This window comes from Hippoglossus hippoglossus, chromosome 20 (genome assembly GCF_009819705.1).
Source record: "Hippoglossus hippoglossus isolate fHipHip1 chromosome 20, fHipHip1.pri, whole genome shotgun sequence".
In the NCBI taxonomy this organism is placed as follows: Eukaryota; Metazoa; Chordata; class Actinopteri; order Pleuronectiformes; family Pleuronectidae; genus Hippoglossus; species Hippoglossus hippoglossus.
Genome location: NC_047170.1, coordinates 15306393 through 15325724, shown reverse-complemented (window position 1 = coordinate 15325724; position 19332 = coordinate 15306393). Strand labels below are relative to the sequence as shown.

The 19332-nt window shown below is 44.3% G+C and overlaps 1 protein-coding gene across 1 annotated transcript in view; it reads left to right on the top strand.

Annotated features, from left to right (window-relative positions):
- Window positions 1–2199, top strand: part of fam49bb (family with sequence similarity 49 member Bb) — a 30802-nt gene extending 28603 nt beyond the window's left edge. The window contains exons 8-12 of the mRNA XM_034572610.1: window positions 2–118; window positions 211–290; window positions 375–501; window positions 579–649; window positions 1418–2199. Coding sequence (XP_034428501.1) covers window positions 2–118; window positions 211–290; window positions 375–501; window positions 579–649; window positions 1418–1481 — 459 coding nt within the window. The 3' untranslated portion in view covers window positions 1482–2199. The remainder of the gene's footprint in view (window position 1; window positions 119–210; window positions 291–374; window positions 502–578; window positions 650–1417) is intronic.
- Window positions 2200–19332: the final 17133 nt, after the last annotated feature.

Below are 19332 nucleotides of genomic sequence, written 5' to 3'. Positions count from 1 at the left end.
GGCGGAGGGAGAAAACGAAGTCAACAACGAGCTGGCCAATCGGATATCTCTGTTCTACGCCGATGCCACGCCCATGCTGAAGACATTAAGCGACGGCACAACAAAGTTTGTGTCGGAGGTAAAACTGACAGCAGAGGCAGCAAGCTTTTTTTAAACACTCGTCTTTGTGACACCGAGCTCTCACTCCTTTTTATCTCTGTCTTTTTATAGAACAAGAACCTGCCTATTGAGAACACGACAGACTGCTTAAGCACAATGGCGACCGTGTGTAAAGTCATGTTGGAAACACCGTGAGTGACTTGAATGTTGACAGAGCTGCTTCACCTGCTGTTCTTTACCTTCGTGGATGTAATCCCTCGCTCATGTCCTGACAGGGAGTACCGCAGCCGATTCGCCAGCGAGGAGACGGTGTCTTTCTGCCTGCGGGTCATGGTCGGGGTCATCATCTTGTACGACTACGTCCATCCCGTAGGGGCCTTCGCCAAGTCATCGAAGATCGACGTGAGTGCTGCCACGGTCGTTCCACTGTTGCTCTTCCCAGCTGACTCTGACTCTAACAGTGTTTTTCTGGTCCTCAGATGAAAGGCTGCATCAAAGTCCTCAGAGATCAGCCTCCGAACAGTGTAGAAGGCCTTCTCAACGCTCTCAGGTAACTTCCCCTCTGCAGATCAGTGAGAAAGAGACGGCTGCTCATGCTGGTGATAGTGGCCCATGAGCAGCAGACAGACCTCTTGGTTTATTTCACCCTCGCCTCCAGTGCGGCGACTCATTCTCTGCTCAGTCCACCGGGGATTTGGTCGTCTGTGTGTTGGGTGTCGAAGCCTCTCCAGAGAGGCCGATTCCATCTGACACCTCGTTTCCTCGTAGTCGTCCAAATTCTACCCGCCTGGGCTAAACACTCACAGCTGCTTGAGCTGCTGAGGCCGTGTCTGTGTCGACCTCACATCTGTATCTCTCTCTCTCTCTGTACCAGAGGCCCGAGGCGGGCGAGCGCTACGCGGCCGCTTGAGGTCACTCTCATCCAAAAGCTGCCAGATTTCCTTTCAGCGACTAAAGCTCGGATCGGACAGAGGATGACAAGTTATTTTAGATGTACAGTGGTGGAAAGTAACAAAGTACATTTCAAGTACAGCTTTACTTTAGACAGGTTTTCTTCAGGGTTATAGAAAGTCTTAAATACATTCAAATATTATGTTCTACTTCTTAAATACATTTAGGAAGGTCTTCATTATGTTGTCCTTCATTTAACTCCACTTCTTTGGCAGCTTGTATAGTTTGTACTGTCTCTGTTTGTTTTGATTCGTATCCTCCAGTATCGCGCAGATGAAAACACAACTTCCTTGTCGGAGGGAATTAAAACATCTGAACACTTCTTCTGTTTGTTGAAATTCACTTATGGCTTTTCCTGTCGCTGCAGGTACACAACCAAGCATCTGAACGATGAATCAACCAACAAGACTATCAAGAGCATGCTGCAGTAGGACTGAGCGGCTGCGCCTGCTTGCCTCACACCCTGCTGGGGGGAGACGCCACTCTCCTGACTGATGTCGGTGCACAGAATGTTTTTGTTTTTTTCTTTTTAAAGAGCTACAGCTCCGCCCTCTTTTATATTGCAAAATGCTACTGCCATTATGAAACGTCTTTTTCTGTGCCAAAAAGATGTCGCTGTGATGTTTTCGATAAAAAGGCCATGCAACAATGGCAGCTAATGAAAACATAGCGGAACCTCTGGTGTTTTTAAAAATGTCTTGTTTTTTTCCCTGTTTAAGGGACGGGAGTGCTTTGACTTGAAAATTTAAAAGAGAGAGAGATATATAGAGAAGTATATATTATTTTTGTTTGATTCGTTATTTAATATTACATCTTCTGCATGATGAAAATTGTCTTTTTCTTTCCTTGTATTTAAAAAAAACAACTAATGGTTCAGTTTAATTTGTCTGCTCTATTGTGCATTATTACATGTTTTGTTATTGAAATGGTACTTGTCAAAATGAGATTTCAGAGTACTGTTTTTATATTTTTTTATAGGTTTTAATTTGTGCATATGACTTTTTTTTCTCATAGTTGTGTTGTATTTTTCATTTGAAAACTTTCAAACTGTGATGTGTGCAAAATCTAAATCAAATTGGGAGCGTGTACTGTACGTGGACAGTAAGTTGTGGCTGGAGACATTAAAAAGAGAACTCTTGTTTTCTACCATCGCCTCGTCGGGTTTGATCTGTTCTCATATCCATGCTGTCGGATGTTTTACTGTAACGTTTTCTTTTTTTATTCCTCACGTGATAATTAGCGAGAAGCACCTTCTTATGATCGATCATAAAAACAGGCAGCGAGGGAGAACGTCTCAGATCTCGCAGCTTCTCTTCTCTTGATTAAACGAACCCAGTGACTCAGGATGAGCTTCACTACCTTAAAGGGACAGTTTCACACAAAAAGCAAACGTTATTCCTCCTGTGTTAAAGCAAATTTGTTTCAAGTAAAATATTTGAATAGGAAAAATAAAACCTAAACCTAATAAGAAAGTTCTGCAGTGCAAAATGAATGTAATCAGATGATCTGCTCATTTAGTTTAGGGTTTGAACTTTTGCTCTCGAATTCCGGCTGGTAATCGAGAGTGAGGCATCTTGAATGTGCAGCAGTAGAAACCCCGCCCTGACGTCACCCATTGGTTTGTGAGCTGCAGTTTTTGAAGCCTCGATTTTAAGCAGGAATGAGTTAATAACAATTTGGGACAGTTTGATTGCGGGCTTATGAAAGACTCATCAAATAAATAAGAAAATAAGAAAACCAGTAATATTTTCTCTTTAAATTCAAGCATTTCGCTTCATGTGCTTTTAATTTGAGCCATGTTCTCTTTGCCTTTTATGACCACTCCATGTGTACTGTACCTTAGGGCTCATTAAAAACATGATGTCAATGACAAGTAGTCGTCTCCCTTTCATAAAAAAAAAATCTTTTCTGGGATCCATTGTTCCTTCTTTCCTCATTTATTAATATGTGTTGTATCTGTTGTGTTCAGTAAAAGAGGGAAAGTGAATCATCCGTTCATTTCACCCTCACGTCTCTAACCTTTGCAGCGTTTTCCCTCCTTCCAGCAGCGTTTCAGCGCGAGCAGGGAAGTTGCCGCTGGGTGGGCACTGCAGCACTCCGAGCATCTAGAACTTCTCAGGGTCAAGGAGAGAGAGACAAGGAGGCAGCAGAGTGTGGATGGGTGTGTCCTCTGCAGCATCACTGCACTAACAGACGAAGGAGAGGGGAGGACAGAAAGTGCTTTAATGTTGGGTGGGTTTGAAAGTCCTTGAGGGAGAGGGTGGGTATAAACTGGAAATTGCTGCCCGGAGCTTCTGTTGCATGAATGCAGCTTGTGCGCGGTTGTGGAGCATGCAGCTGCCTGTGTGTGTGTGTGTCACTGTGACATCTTCTCAGTGGGCAGCAGCATCCTTGTTCTGCTACGGCTGATCTCCCGCTGTGACCCGACGCACAAGCACTCACTCATCCTGCGTCGTCGGGCTGCATCTTCTCAGGTGCTCTGCTTTATCGTGCATGAAAATTATGACGAAAAAATGCGGTTTGCAGGCGTGGCTGACTCAAAAAAACAAGAAAATCCAATCTCCCAAACTGCACTTTGCACCCGGATGCTGTCATTGAGTGAACTTGAAAGTTACTGAGATCATCCTCAAGCATGATATGAAGCAAATATTATTTTAAAGGGTCAGAGAGTTGGATGAGGGGAAGAAAAATGACTTATGATGTATAAAAACCTCATGTTTTACTTTCTAACAGACATTCACTGGTGCATAAATGTGCATTTAGTGTTTTTGGGGGGAGTTGTGTTTGTTATACTGCATCCAAACCTGAAGGTTAAGTGAAGGTGGAGGACAGATGCAGCGCAGGGAAAGACAAACGAGAGGGAGAGAGGGAGTCCTGCAGCGTTTTGCAGCTTCCAGAATTTGACCTTGAGGATTTTCATCAGGTGAACGATGTCGGTCGCACCTGTACAGATGAAATGTCTTTCTCGTGTCCGGAGACGTTAACTCTGCGCGACGTTTGTTGAGCGACTTTTATGACGACTGAAGTGAAGACGTAAAGAGTTGACGAACACGAGGAGAGCGTCGTCTTCCGGAAACAATCCGAAACGTCCATCTTTCTGCAGGACGAACCCGCCTCCTCTCCCTCACAATAACGAGGCCCTTTTTTCTTGAATATAGCAGGTTTGTGTGATGTTCCTGTCACGTCGCTACCCACGGTTTGATATTTGGAGCATTATGTGCCACGGTGAACTGGCACAACTGTCAGTTATTTCTGAGTAAAGAGTTTCTCTAATTCTGGCGAAAACCCCCCCCAGAGGAGCCTGAGAACTGAACTCTGTCCATAAACCACAAGGCCCTAACACATTGCTCATCTGTCTCTGGGGTGAGACAAGTTCGCTTTTCTCAGAAAGACAACGGCTATCCTCTGAGACCACCCCCCCCACCCCCCACCCCCCCCCCTCCACACACAAACACGCTGCCACAGATGCAGAAGCCCCCACCCCACCACCCTGAAAAAAATCCCACTTCCTCCTGTACGTTGCTTTAATCGGTGGAGTCTTAGTTAATCAGTCGTGTCAAAACATCAACGGCTCAGCGAGGATCACGTTTCATGCCAAACCCGAGAGGAGGGTGCTGTAATCTGAGTCCGTTGGGCAGATAGGACTATTTTGTTGGTGCAAAGCATTTGCATGAGCATTTCTCAGGAAGTGAGAAGTCAGTGAAAGTGTTGCTACACTTCGGTGAGAGGGCTCAGGCCCGAGCACAGGTCCTCTTCTAGGACACAGAGAAAACACCTCCTGTTGGTTTCTGCAGTTAAATATAATTAAGAAACAGTGAAAACATTTGTATAGATTTTTAGAATTCAAACATCAGGAGGAAGTTCTGTGCAAATAACAAAGGAAGTAAAGAGATCGTCACATGTCACAGAGAGAAAAGTTCTTCCAGTTTTAATGCAAATTGTCCATGAGAGCAAATGACCCATGGAAGAGAATGATTTAAATAACGAAGTTGGACAAAAGACCGACTCGGTAGGAGGTTCTTGGTTCGAATCCCGGTTAGGATAAGCAGTATAGATAATGGATGGTGGATGGTGGAGTCCCCTTCCAGGAGAAATGCATGCACAGCTTGTAAGTGGTGAAGATTTGCTGCTTTTCCATAATTTATACAACAGTAAACAAAAAAACATTTGGCTCGTAGTTGCAGTTGTGAAATATTTATGCAGTTGTTCTTAATTTAACTGAATCCTTAGTTAATGTAATGTAATATTTTCTTTCGATCTCACCACACAGTCTTCCTCAGGAGCTCGGTTGTCTTGGAGACGCAGATAAAGTATGTTTCCAGTTGTCTGAGCAGCTGAACCACCTTTTCGAAAGATGTTGAGATCCAGAACGTGTTGCTTGTTGATGTTTTATACACCTACTTCACACATCAGTGAGCAGGCGTTGTGTGAAATACGCCTTCGGTGGACGTCATTTACTTGTTGACAGTAGAAATCCTGTTCCTCATGTCGGACCTGACCTCCTGCTGCAGGTCAGCAGACGTTCACACACAGTCACACTGCAAACAACAGCTGGTCCGCACGTCAGGGGACGACACGGAGACGACCGCAGCTTCTGCTCCGAAAGGATTCGGATGTTTCTGAGGTCCACAGTGAACCTTTGGTACCAGACATACTCTGGGTTTACAAGTTATAGTTAATAATTTATGAAAGCTTAAATAACATTTTTGTAAGAGTAACTTACTGGATGACTAGATTTAAAATATAAATCCCTTTCTCACAACCTGGCAACCCAAAGGTTTTTGTTTTTACAAGTAAACGATTGATTAACATGATTAACATGTATATAATAATAATATCTAGCTATTCTTTATTATTCTTTATAAAAAAGCTTCAAAATATTGTGTGATCTTTTGCATATTTCGGCAAATGTTTTCCAGTTTGATTATCACTAAAGCCTGGCAACCAATAAAAGTTATTAATGGTTTACTACCAGTCCTGAAAGCAGAAACAAATACTATGTCGACCATCAGCAATGAAAGTAATGAAATCATTTCAAAAGGTAAAGTTTTGTCTAAAAATGTATCGTATATATGAAAAAACTTCTCTCCCAATGTATTTACAACATATAAAGTATAAATTCAGTGTATCAACCATTAATAAACACATTGTCTATTACGTCTATTAGACAGTGAAGTCAAATAATATCTGGTTATTCCAAATTGTACAGTTAAGTATAATACATATACTTATTAATATTATGAATATAGATAATAAAGCCTGAGTATGAGTATAATAAGTTAAATAAATCATTTAGTTAATAAAAGCATTCCTTAAAACCTCATGAAATATTCATTATTAAGAATTTCTGCTGAAATATCCTCATGACACTCTGACAACTGACAGATTTTGTCTCATGTGGACAAATGTGTTCTGATTCCAAACTAAGAATAACCTCGTAGCTCGGTCCAGACTAATACCTGGCTCGGACATCAAGGTTTTTTTTTTTGTTCATGTAGACAAAACCGTCGCGCTCTCAGTCACTTCCACTTCCAGTTTCTGATGCACCCTGTCTATTGCAATTTCCTCAGACGGAGGTCCTGACGCAGGGAGTCGACCGTTTTCTGTCTTGGTGTTTGACCATAAATCATAACTCTGAGTCCTGATGACTGTGCAACTGTTGTTAGGGTCTCCACCGCCGAGGTCTGTCTCCAGCCATCCTGTCACTGCGAAACATCCGACCGAGCCGCCGGACGAGGGGCTGATTGTCCTGTTCCGGCAGAAAAATGGCGAAATAGGTCTTCGTTGGCTGTTGCGACAGTTTGGAAATGTCAGAGACCCTTGTGGCAAAAGCTAATTAGCTTGGCTTAGCATAAAGACTGGGAAGAGTGGGGAAACAGGAAGCCTGGCTCTGCCTATCAGCACCCCCCCCCCCCCCCCCCCCCCCCCACTTACCATCTTTCCAATCAAGAAACTAAATACACACATGAAAGAGAAATAACAATATATATATTTTAAAAAAAGAGAAAACGCCCTATCTGACAAAAGTAAGACAGGGAAAGATCCAGTCCTGAAGTCGCAGCCTGATCCAGATCCACACCAACATGTAATGGATTCTTCTCTCACCCAAAACGCATCATTTCAATAAGTTTCATGTAAATCTGTCCAGTACTTTTTTTGCATAATCCATCTGACTAACAGACAAACACCTGGGAGAGGTCGGGGGCGACTGTCGTCTAGAAACACACCAAGTTTTGGATGATCGTTTAAAATGTATTTATCCAAATTGTGCTTTCAACTGTATTTACACACAATGCTTTTCCAGTCTTATTGACTCAGAGCAATTTACACACTTTATTCATACACTGCGGAGAGAGAGAGAGAGAGAGAGAGAGAGAGAGAGAGATGAACTGGATTAGGAATCAGCTCCATTAAAGGTCACATGATCTACGTGGTCATTGTGGTCCTGTGTATTTAAACATGGCAAGAAAAACCCATCTTCTTCAGGTGCTGGTATCGACCTTCTACCACGTGCACTGAACAGACGTGTGTCAAGTCTGATCACGTCTGCGGCTTCAAATTGCTGCTCAACAAACAAATATCACCATGAATATCCAGAGGGCTGTGGCTTCAGGGGGTGGAGCGGGTCGTCCACTAACCAGAGGGTCAGAGGTTAGATTCCAAGATCCTTATAGGCGTCCTTGGGCAAGTGTGTGTGAATAGTGTGTGATAGAAAAAGCAAATAGTGGTGCTGTGTGAATGTGATGTAAAGTGCTTGATAAAACACTGTGAATTTACCATATCATTGTCCAGTAAACACATATTTATTTATTTTAAAAGATTAATAATAATAATATATTTAATAAGACATATTTTATCATTGATTTTCACTTAAATCAATACATTTTTATCTGAAACGACAGCATCTTGTCTCCACCGTGTTTCCCTGCAAAGGCTGATGGGGAGTATTTATATTTAATTATAATGCAGGCAGTGTGTGTGTGTGTGTGTGTGTGTGTGTGTGTGTGTGTGTGTGTGTGTGTGTGTGTGTGTGTGTGTGTGTGTGCGTGCGTGCGTGTGCATGCACGTTGAGCAGAGGGAGGGGCACGTCAGCCGGTGCACTGTGCTGCTGACTTTAGCTCCAGCTGCTACTAAACGTTCACATTACTGAAATCAAGCCGCGTTGGCAGCAGATCCACGGTTTCCTCTCCACCTTCGTGCTCCAGAGTTTTCTTACATTACTAGAAAGGGTCGCCTCCGTCTCAAGTGAGGAATCTGGGGGAGCAGAGTTCCCACGTGAGGTTTGATACTTGTGCACGGATCATTGTAGAAGATACAAGAGAGGTGGTTCTTTGAGAGTGAAAATAAAGGAAAGCTGAAGGATGAAAACTCCACAGATTCAAGTGTTTAGAGCTGGAAAGGATCAGTCTATTAATCGGTTTGGCCACTATTCTAATAATCGATTTGTTTGATTGTTTTTATTACTTTTTCTCCCACACAGTCATCTTACAATTATACAAAATAAATCATTTTACAAACATGCACATGCAGGATACAAACACCAAGAGGATCCACCCACAAAACAGTACCAGCATCAAATAGTCCAATAACAGTGTGTCAAATAATCCTGGCTATAAAAATATCTAATGTAAATTTCCTCAAAGCTTATTATACATATTCTCAGGCTCCAGCTGCTTAAATCTGTGGTTTTGTTTCCTCTCTTTGTCCTAAACTTTCTACCTTTAGGTTTTGGACTCTTTAAAGATGTCACCTTGGGGCGTTATTGTGATTCTTTCACCGTTTTTGACCCAATGACGACTCAGAATCCTGCTGCTCTCCGTGCTTCACTGTTACAGACTGATTGTAAAACTGTGTTTTACCTGCTGAGATGCAGATGTGTGTGTTTTTTTATTGCAGTGCAGCGCTCCTCTCTGACCTATTACTCCGCAGGGCGTGTCACAGGAGGAATGGATGGATCCAAGCTGCAGTCTGGCCTGAACACATCTATTTTTCCTAATTTAAGATTTAACATCTTGCACTTCCTGATTCACATCTTAATGTTTCTCTTAATTTCTCTTTTGCATGATTCAGTGATGATGATTCTGGAGGAGAATTATAAACTTCGCCACACACACACACACACACACACACACACATATACGCAGCAGACACACTGGGTCTGGTGTGGAGCCTGCAGGTGGTGCAGTAGCATCAGCTTTGGCTCGCAGCTCTGTCTGCCTCTCCCTGACTGGAGGAAGAGCTGCTGACTGGAACACATTTCCTCCTCCTCCTCCTCCTCCTCCTCCTCCTCTGCTGCTCTGCAGAGGGAAAACACTGATTCAGCTCTTACGGGAGAGTCCAGTCTCTGGGGTGAGTGGGGTTGGGATAACACCAGCGCTGCCAAAGACACCCACATCCCATCCACATCATCCTCTGACACACTGTGACCGCACACATGTGGTTTTTAAATTCTTACAGGTATCGATTGGCTGTTAAATCTATCGATCAAAGTTCCGGTGACAGTATTTCTGCTCACGTTTCGGACCTTTGTTCTCTTTTTCACTTCCTCTGACAGAGAAGGCTTCACTAATGTGTCAAACCCATACGTCGCTGCTCTCAGTTACTATTTCAACATGCAGCATCGAGGAGGGAGACGGTTGTGAGTGTGTGAGACGCCTCAGGGTGACGATAAGCCACTGAGCCCAGCTGCTGGGTGGACGACCTTCTCTGGTCTTTACAGCCTGGCAACACCCTCACACCTTCTCAAGCCCCTGCAGAGCACAGCACCCCCCCTGTCCTCTTCTTCTTCTTCTTCTTCTTCTTCCTCTTTTACCACCACCCCCTCCTCCTACTACCAGCCAGCAGCCCCTCATCCTCGCCTGCTGCTCTTCCATGAATAATGCAGGGGGCCTCCTCGGTCGTCGCTACCAACATGCCATGGCATGTTTTATTCACACCAAAGTCAGACAGATATCCCGCTCGCCACCGGCCAGATCCGTGATCCCCCCCCCCCAGCCTCAGAGACATCATCGGTGTGTGTAGTCTGCTCGCTCTGTCTCCTTGACCCTCACGTCCCATCAGAGGACGGCCAACGCAGGTTCAGACGGAAGAACAGACCTGGAAGTAAATATTTGCATTCAATTCTGTTCAGGCCGTCACATCCTGCTGGAAATAAAGGCTCCTGATTCAGTCAAACACTTTCCTTTGACCTTCAGTCATTGGGGCCGCTTGGATTTTAACAACTGGCATCTCACAACCTGGTCTTATTAACACAACCAGTCTTTAAAGCATTAGTGAACGACTGATGAAAACAATTAGAGGTGGTAAAAGTACACACTTACTTTACTCAAGTAGAAGTACAGATACTTGTGTTAAAAACAGTACAAGTATAAAAGCACAGACCTTGAAAGTATAAAAGGGAAATGTTCCCCCTGAGAGTAATTTCTGTCGTCTGTATCTGTGCAAAACAAACCGAGAATCATGTCACATGAATATAGTTCAGAGACTATCTGACTCAAACCTAATTTCAGATAAAACATAAAACAATAAACTAAAAACTGGGGTTAAAAGCTTTGTGAGCATGAAATATGGCCAGGAGGAAATGTATTGAATGAAATATTCTTAATTTAATTAAGTGCAGGGACGGGGAATTTCTCGTTGCTCTGCTTTGTTGTCAACGACGTTGGCTGATTCTTCACTTTCTTCCATATTGTTACTTCCTGTCCCGCCTCTTCTCCACAGTTCAGTCTCCCGCTCTTGTCTATTTCCTCTTTATACGTCTCTCACGCCGCGTTGCGTCTTTTGTGCATCACGTGATCGATACACAACCAGGAATCGTGTTGTCTGTGTGAATCCTTCTTGATGTTGGGAAGGTACGGTGGGCGAGACGTCTCACACAAGTGCATTAACAGAAAACACACAAACAACGCAACACGAACGCCAAAGCCACGACACAACTGCTACTCATTACATTTTCAAAACAGACTCATTATTTTCATTTAATGCATTTGAGTCATTGCCTTTCCGCTTTGGCCGTGACATCTCACACAAGGGTATTGACAGAAAACACAAATACAAAAGACGCACAACGGAAACACAATCACGTCTGTTGTCGCTCACTTCAGTTGTGGTCGTGTTTCCAATGAGTCTGAATAGAAAGTACAAATATTTGTGTTTTAATGTGGAGATCAAAAGTAAAAAGTCGTCAGAAATATAAATACTCAATTAAAGTACACATTAAATCTTCATTTTTATGTGTATACCACTGTAGTGGTACAGTAACAAAGTAAAAGTACTTTCCTACCGCCGCAATAGCGACAACTTAAACCCTTTATAATCCCTCTCCACCCAGATGAATGTGATTTACCTGGAAGCACCTCTGCTCTACATCCAACGCCACACACTGTTGATCTGTGCCAGTGTTTTGCTGCAGGTGAGACGTCCCGCTCCCTAAACCCAAACTGTTTTGTGTATCATGTGCACATGTATGTAGTCATGAGTATGTGTTCCTGTTTTGAAAACAACACGCTCCCCTTACTCCAACAGACAGTGTTGCCACATCAGAGTTCTTCACCCTTATCCGGCCGTTCCGTCACCCCCGCTCGTTATCTCACGGCACGGTCCGAGGAGCCGTGCTGGTCATGCGTCACCGGGCCTCCGCGGCCGTGTCAGCGGGGAGTGACGGCACTTTGGGTGAAACCATTTGTCTCCCTGCGGGACTCATGTCTCTGCACCTTTTTCTGAAAGCACTTGATTTATTGTTCATTTGTGTTCCTCTCGGCCCTTAACGGTCATTAGCAGGAGAAGGATCCAGGTTCGGTTCCTGGGATTTCTGTGCAGGTTCGATTCCGTTTCATCCCACAAGTCAGAGAAGTTCAGCTCTGACGGACAGGGGGATATTTTCAGTCAAAACAACTTAGTTAACTGCCTCCCTGTCCCCAACAGGTAGGACGGTGAGGACTCTTTGTGTCTGTTCTCACTGATCTGTTGCATCATCCCGTCTCTCTTTAGTATGCATCCTCCAGAATCGATCCCTCACCTCTGCGCAGTGAAACGTCCAGTGTCCAGATGGTCCAACGTGGCAGCTTCTTCATCCTTGGAAGCGTCGTTAAGGAAGTTTAGCTCCTGCCAAGCATGAATACAGCTCCATTATCTCTCCTAGCAAAGACTACGAACACTTTTATTATCAGATATAATACATATATTCCTATTTTAATTTGATTTTCAGGTGCATTTCACTGATAAATATTATTAAAGAAACATGAGTGAATATTTTCACTCATGTTTCCTGGTTTTGTAAAGAGGCCTCACTGACCCACATACAAATAATACCTTGTTTTGTTTTGCAACAAAGATTTCCATATATGAGTATGACTCATGTTTATACTTTGACTGTTTTACAACTGTTTTAAGTCATTTAAAAACTCTTCTGAATCCCACGACTGCTTGAAATCATCAGGACATAAACACTTTTATAATCTTAATGAGGAAATGAAAACAAAACCCACATTGTTCACTTTACCTCAGAGATTTTATGGTTCTGTTTTTAGTGTTTTTGATGAGAAAGTAACAATAAGTTCTGTGTAAAATATAAAACATGACAATAATATAATATTTATGTCAGAGACAGAATGTTTGCATGTTCTCTCTGTGTCTGGTTCTCCAGCCTCCTCCCACAGGTCAAACACATGCAGGTTGTGTTTGGGTTAATGGGATTCTTTAAATTGGACGTAGGTGTGAATGTGAACGTGAACAGTTGTTATGACCTCACAAGGTTATATCCCGTCTCTCACCCAGTACCATCTGTGATTGGTTCAGGTCTCGACCCTGACCCTTCAAAAGGTTAAGTGGTACAGATAATGGATGAATGGAAGTATCACTGTATCTTTGGGCTTCTATGAAGATGTTTGGAACTAACATTGTAATTGTAACGTTTGCAATGGTCAGGTGGGATCCACTGAAACTGAAACCATTAAAAAAAGAGACACAGTTTTCAGTTTTATTCCAACAGATGTATTCATTCATGTATTTCATAAAATTTATGAAAATGTATGTATTTAAAGAATCATTTTCTAGATGGTTTAACAGTAGATAAAACGTCTCCGGCTCCTCAGGCGAACATCAGCCACCCAGTAGGTTTTATTGGCCCAATTAAGCTACGTTTTATTTCCCCGACAAACAACATAACAACAACTTGGGCAGAGTCTGTGAGTTATTTCAAATTCTGTTACATAAAAGGAGAAAATATCTTGAAATAAATGACATCAGTTTGTGAATAAAACCCTTTAAGAAGAAGATAGTGATGATGAGATAAAGAAGTGCAGAGGCCCTGAGGGTCAAAACACAAAGAAAACACAACATTACTCTGACAAACACAAAAAACATTCAGTAAATGTTGTTGTGTTTTGACCCTCAGGGCTTTTATTTTTTCAACATTAAAAGATGTGATGATATAAAAGAACATATGAAAGGTCACAGTATCCAAATATATGGAAAAGAAGTGTCAGAATCATACATGTTTATATATTGGTTGTGTTTTTCAGGGCTTTAAAAGTAGAAGGTGTCCCTAATATTGTCTTGGCTTTAACGACCCACTACACACTCTATGACAACCTCATTTAAAGGCCCTTAAAGCCGTCATTTATGTGTAACATGCCTCACTTTATGGATTGTGGATGCTGAAATGCCCCTTTAGACCCAACAGGGAGCCTCCTGGGAATCTCAGAAAATCTGCCTCCTGTCCCAGTTTGGTAAATAGAGCCTGAAAACAGATGTCGCTGCTGAGATAGCTACCAGAAGAAAGGACAGCGGGCCCAGTGGAGCGGTGCCGGCTGACAGAGGTCATGTTCTGCAGCGGGAGAGTAACCGAGCACATCATCGAGCGCTCGACTTGACCCTCGGTGAGTTATTGTGTTTGAGGCGATCGGGTCCGCGGGGAGGCCCCCAGTCAGATCACTTACATCCCCGAGCTACCTGCGGCGCTACATACCGTCCTGAGAGGATGGTTTGTGTTTGTAGGTGTAAGGTCGAAAGGTGTTAATAATATTACTGTCAGGGGAAAGCTTCAAAAGGAAACACAGCTGAGGTCAACTTTGAGTTTTTCCTGCGCTAAAATTCATAAAATATAAAGCTGCTGTGCAAAAAACTCTCCCCCCCTTCCCCTCGCCGTACGACGGGTTCCCATCACTCACTCGAGGCTTACTTAACCAGAACAGTGGAGATGAAAGCTTGAGCATTCGAGTGCCCCCCACTAGATCCTTTGATACCCAACCATGAAGTATGTCTTAGAGCTTTTAGCGTTCCTCACTCTGGAAATCAGTCAGGATGGGGGTTTTTTGTTTTGGTCTCTTGGGGCAAGGAGGTCCTCACCGCGATCGCGTTCCCTGAATTGACTCTATGTTGTTGGGACTGTTGAACTGAAATGCACCGTGCCGCGGCCACAGTTTGTCTAATCTGACCACGCTTGTTGCTGCAGATAGCACCGGCCGTTTGCTGAGCGTTACGGGCGAAATAGATGCAGAACCAGTTGTGGGTGATAATGTGGAACAGTTGTGCATTGTCTTCTCCAGATACAGAAACACAACACGGCCTCCTATCACTTCTCCTCTGTTTTGACCACAGATGTCTATTAGCCGAGGGCCTGTTTTTCTTTTGGGCACTCAGCACTTTGTCCGTTCTGGGGAGATTTGGGTAATGGCTTCCGCTCGGCTTAGGGAACGTGCAGACACACTTCATCTCCACCCCCTCGCACAGGCTTTCCTCATCAAAACGCTGAAGCTGCCGAGGAGCCGCCGCCTGCCCGGGCCCTCGTGGTCTCAGCTGTTCAGGCTCTGGAGAGCATCGGGAACGCTCAGCTGTCTCTTCCTGTTCTGAGCCCCCCCCCCGCCCCTCTAACCACCGGCAGTATAACCCCCAACAGGATTGACAGCATCTGTCAGCGTCACTCACTCAGCAGCTTTCTGATGTTTGACCTTTTCAAATGGGAATGTGCTAAAACCGAGATCACTGTTTGTTCTATCATTATTCTCAACTGCTCCTGTGCTACGAAGCGGCTGTAAATATCCTCTTTGTGCCGAGTATATGACTTCACTTGGAACAAATTACCATATATAAGAGTATAAGCAGATAAATTACCTGCCGCATCACTTCTCGTTGACCTTTTCTTTCAGATTGGAAACCGGGCACAGACGGGACAACACCACACCTTCACACTTTTTCTGTTTTCTTTTATTAAAGGTACTCGCTGATCCGCAGGCTGTGCTCCCCACGCGGGGGGGAAGTCGTTTGTCAAAGACAGATCCCCTCGGGAGCTCTGCAGGATTTAGGGGTTTCCTCCAGTGTTCGCGGGGAACATTTCCCAGAGTTACACTCATTCTTGACGAGTGAAAGCATCGAGAGGGTAAAAAAAAAAAGAGCCGCCTCTCGCCTCCATTCAGCAGCGCAGGCCCCTAATCTCTGCTGGGACGGCCCACAATAAGAAAGGAAGGCTACTCATCGAGCACCAGCCCCTGACAATGGACAGTTTCATGGTAAACCGTGGACTGTGAGAGCGGCCAGAAACTTTTAAACACTTAAAATGCCTCAGATGTTTCAGAGCCACATTCCTCCGACACGCTGCGATAATTACCGCCTGTCGCTGATCATTGAGCTCTTGTCATTTTTTTTTGACAGGTTTATGAGCAGTAGTTTTGAATGACACACGTTTGTGTTACTTTTCAACACAAACAATACACACGACAACAAACAGCACATGAACAAAGTGTATTTTCTCTGAAACATCCACATTCAACTTCCTCCTTTGTTTCCATACGGTATAAGAACATACGTCAATCAGGAGAGAATCACATGGAAATGAGTTAATTAGAGTAAAATTAAATGTATTGTCAACACGATGGAAGCTTCCTTTGAATTAGATGCTTCAGACGTGAAGGAGAATTTCCCTGGAGCCTCGACACGTGGTTGGTGGAGATGAAAACGGAGCACGGAGGCTTCTGATTGGACGGTTTGAAGGGAGATGATGAGGTGGTGCAGAGACGAAGGCGGGTCACTCGTTGATCGTGGTACTGAACTGACAACTGAAGACAGGAGAGAGAGAGAACATCTTAAACTTTGACAGCTCACAGGTGATTGGCTCAATGGCGAGAGGGTCAGGTTGTGATTGGACGTCTAGAGGTAGCGGGAACTGTACATGTGACCTAGGAGAAAAAAATCACAATTTTCCCAGAAACTTTAAGAACATTATTGGCAAATTACAGACTCATGGGATAGAAAGTTGCACTTAATTGTTCGTTTTCCCACTGCACAATAACAACATGCCGTCTCTCTGTGTGTGTGTGAGTGTGTGTGTGTGTGTTTGTGTGTGTGTGTGTGTGTGTGTGTGTGTGTGTGTGTGTGTGTGTGTGTGTGTGTGTGTGTGTGTGTGTGTGTGTGTGTCCAATAGAAACTGCCCTGACCCGATCATGACCTGGATAAACACGCTTCACTCATTTATACATCACACCTGCTGCAAAACACAAACACACTTGCCTGTGTTGTCCTGTGTCTCCAACCAGTTCAGTGTAGTGCACCAGAACCAGTGGCCTAGTTTTTTATCACAACAGCCAAGCAAAGCTAGAGGACGTTTTGGTGAATAGCAGCAGCCCCGGGAGCCGGTGGCGCTCTCCTCTTCTGGTGTTGTTGCTAGGAGACAGTGGGCCTAAAAATCTGGCTTTGACGAGGTGCACCTGCTTCTCGGGGTCTGGCACATTCGGCGTCTGCACATTCAACACATGGGAGGAAAGAAATAACTGATGTGAGCTGCATGAATCCCGCACAGGGGAAGTTCTCCCGCTCTCCGTCCTGCTTCTGGTGATTAGGAAACTGAGCCGAGACGAGTGTAAACTCTTCGGGGACAGATGTGCACGTGCAGGTGTTGTAGTGCACGTCGCAGTTTAAAGGGATGGTTCGCCCGAAAATGATAATTCACTTGTTATCTCCTCAGTGCTATGCCGATGGAGGGGGGTGGGTGAAGTGTTGGAGTCCACAAAGCACTTCTGGAGTATCAGGGGTAAACAGCGTTGCAGCCAAATCCAATACAACTGAAGTAACTGGTTCAAATTTGACTCGAAAAGCCGTCACTTACGTTATTTAGCCGTGTTCTTAGCCTTTCCCTTTAAAACCCACTCCCCAAACCGCCCTTGTCCGTCTTAAACTCACTCTGCCTGAGCTCGAGAGTCGATAAAGGACAAAAGGATTTAAAATCGTGCAGCTTTTGTGAATTTGAAGCCGAGCAGAGCCTCCTCTCTGAGAGTTGCCCCCCCCCGAACAGCTCATCTCCATCAGGTTTTTGAAAAGGTGCAAAGAGACTCTGCTGTTTGTAAAATTGGGTCAGTTACATTATAATGCCTCAGACATCTCCTGCTGGGTGTTAGCCGAGGTGATAAAAGCACGTAATGTGTGATTATAAAACTGGAGGTTGGGCTTTATGGGGTAATCTCCAGTTGCTTCAGTGTTGACCAGTGTAACAAACATCCCACAAGAACAACAGCACCTGAGCATCCCTCTCTCCGCGTCTTCCTCCTTCTGTGTGGCTGCCGGGCTCGGCCGTGCACTGTGCATGTGTCAGGCTGGAGCGCCTCCAGCCCCAGTCTGGAAGATGATCAGCTGCATGACAGAGTCCACCAGGGGAGCGAGGCCAGCAGCCAATAAACACCTCCGTATACCCGCACTCTGACCTGCTGAGCTGCAGAGTGCTAATTGTGCTGTGGGTCATTAGGCTGAACGCAGGCGTATCTCTGACCCAGCCTCTTCGCAGGGTTTGACCTTGTGCTGGGCGTCCTGCGTGGAGCCGACACTCTATGTGGGATTCAAAAAATGACTCATGTGAGCTGGAATTATCACTTTGTCAGACATACTGATGAGGAAAGTGACCTAATTTCCAGATCTGTACCGTGTGAACTTCTTTAATAAGCTTTGTTCTGGCTGCTTTTTGGCATCAAGAAGAAAAACAATTGTTTTCTTTTAACCCAAACTTCAAGGATGTGATTCAAACCCGTTGCTGAAGATTTATCCTTGTGTGTTTATTGTGTATATTTAGGTACAAGTTTAACTTTGTTCAATCAAATGAAGGGCAGAAGGGAGAGGGAGTGGGAAAGCCGAGCTCCAACCAACCATCGACCATCGACCCTCTGCGGCCTCACAACGAGCTGAAGAGCTGCGAGGCCCAGGTTTGACGCACTGAAGGCGAGTCGCCGTCTGGAGCTCACTCAGGTGGAAGAGAGCCTGAGCTCACGCAGAAAGACAGAGAGCCGCAGTGGAAACTGTGAAGGACGAAGCAGAGGTGAACAAGATTAAACCTCAGGAGCAGAAGAGACGAGGACAGGAGCGGTGGAGGATGCTCTTAACAGACTGAACTCTTCTTTCCTTACCCACTCCCCTCCTCCCCTTTACCCTTCATTCCTTACCCGTACACCTCTTTGTGAATATGTAAATAATGTGCATATTGTGAATAAATATAATCTCTGTATTATCATCCACCTCTATGTGTCTTTCTGGTTATAGAAAGAGGATTCATGGTTCTGATCCAGATCAGAGGGTGGATCCAGGAATCTTTTATCACGTTCTTAAATACTATACTAATACTAATACTAATAATAAACTTTATTTACATGGCACCTTTTAAAATAACGTAAATAGAGTATGATTTTTATTGGCTTCATAGCAAACAGATAGGAACACTACACATATTTCCCATGCAGTCACACATCTTAACAGAAGACAGCAGGATTCCCCTTTTTTTTTTTAAAACGTGGATGGAGGGTTTTTATTTTAAAAAGTGAAAGCGGCCCATTTTATGACCCTTTTACCTTTCGGAGAACCCACCTCTGAAAGCCCTCAGTTATTTACGAGCGTGCTCAGGTCAATGGGCAGCTCCATTTAAGATGCTCAGTGAGGCAGATGGAGAGAGAGTACAGTGAGACTTCAGGGAGGACGGGAATCATCCGCTCTGCTCGTCTGATGCGTGTCTGGGTCGGAGCAGATGATACTTAACAGCGTGTTTGATGGGTGCCGGTGCCCGTCGGCCATTTGCTTCTCCGGTAGTTTTGGGAACAACAACCTGGTGCCCGTCAGAGTCTCTTTCTTGTGTTAATGTTTATTTGCTCAGTGGGGCCACGGGGATGCAGGGGAAAGTAAAGTAAACAGGCCTGAAGCTTTTTAAAGCTATTTCATACAGCATGTAATGGTCCGCTGCTGGTGACTGTGCAGAGGGGATGGGATTCTCTGGTTTGATGCAATGATACCAACACTGTATATTTTATTATTCAC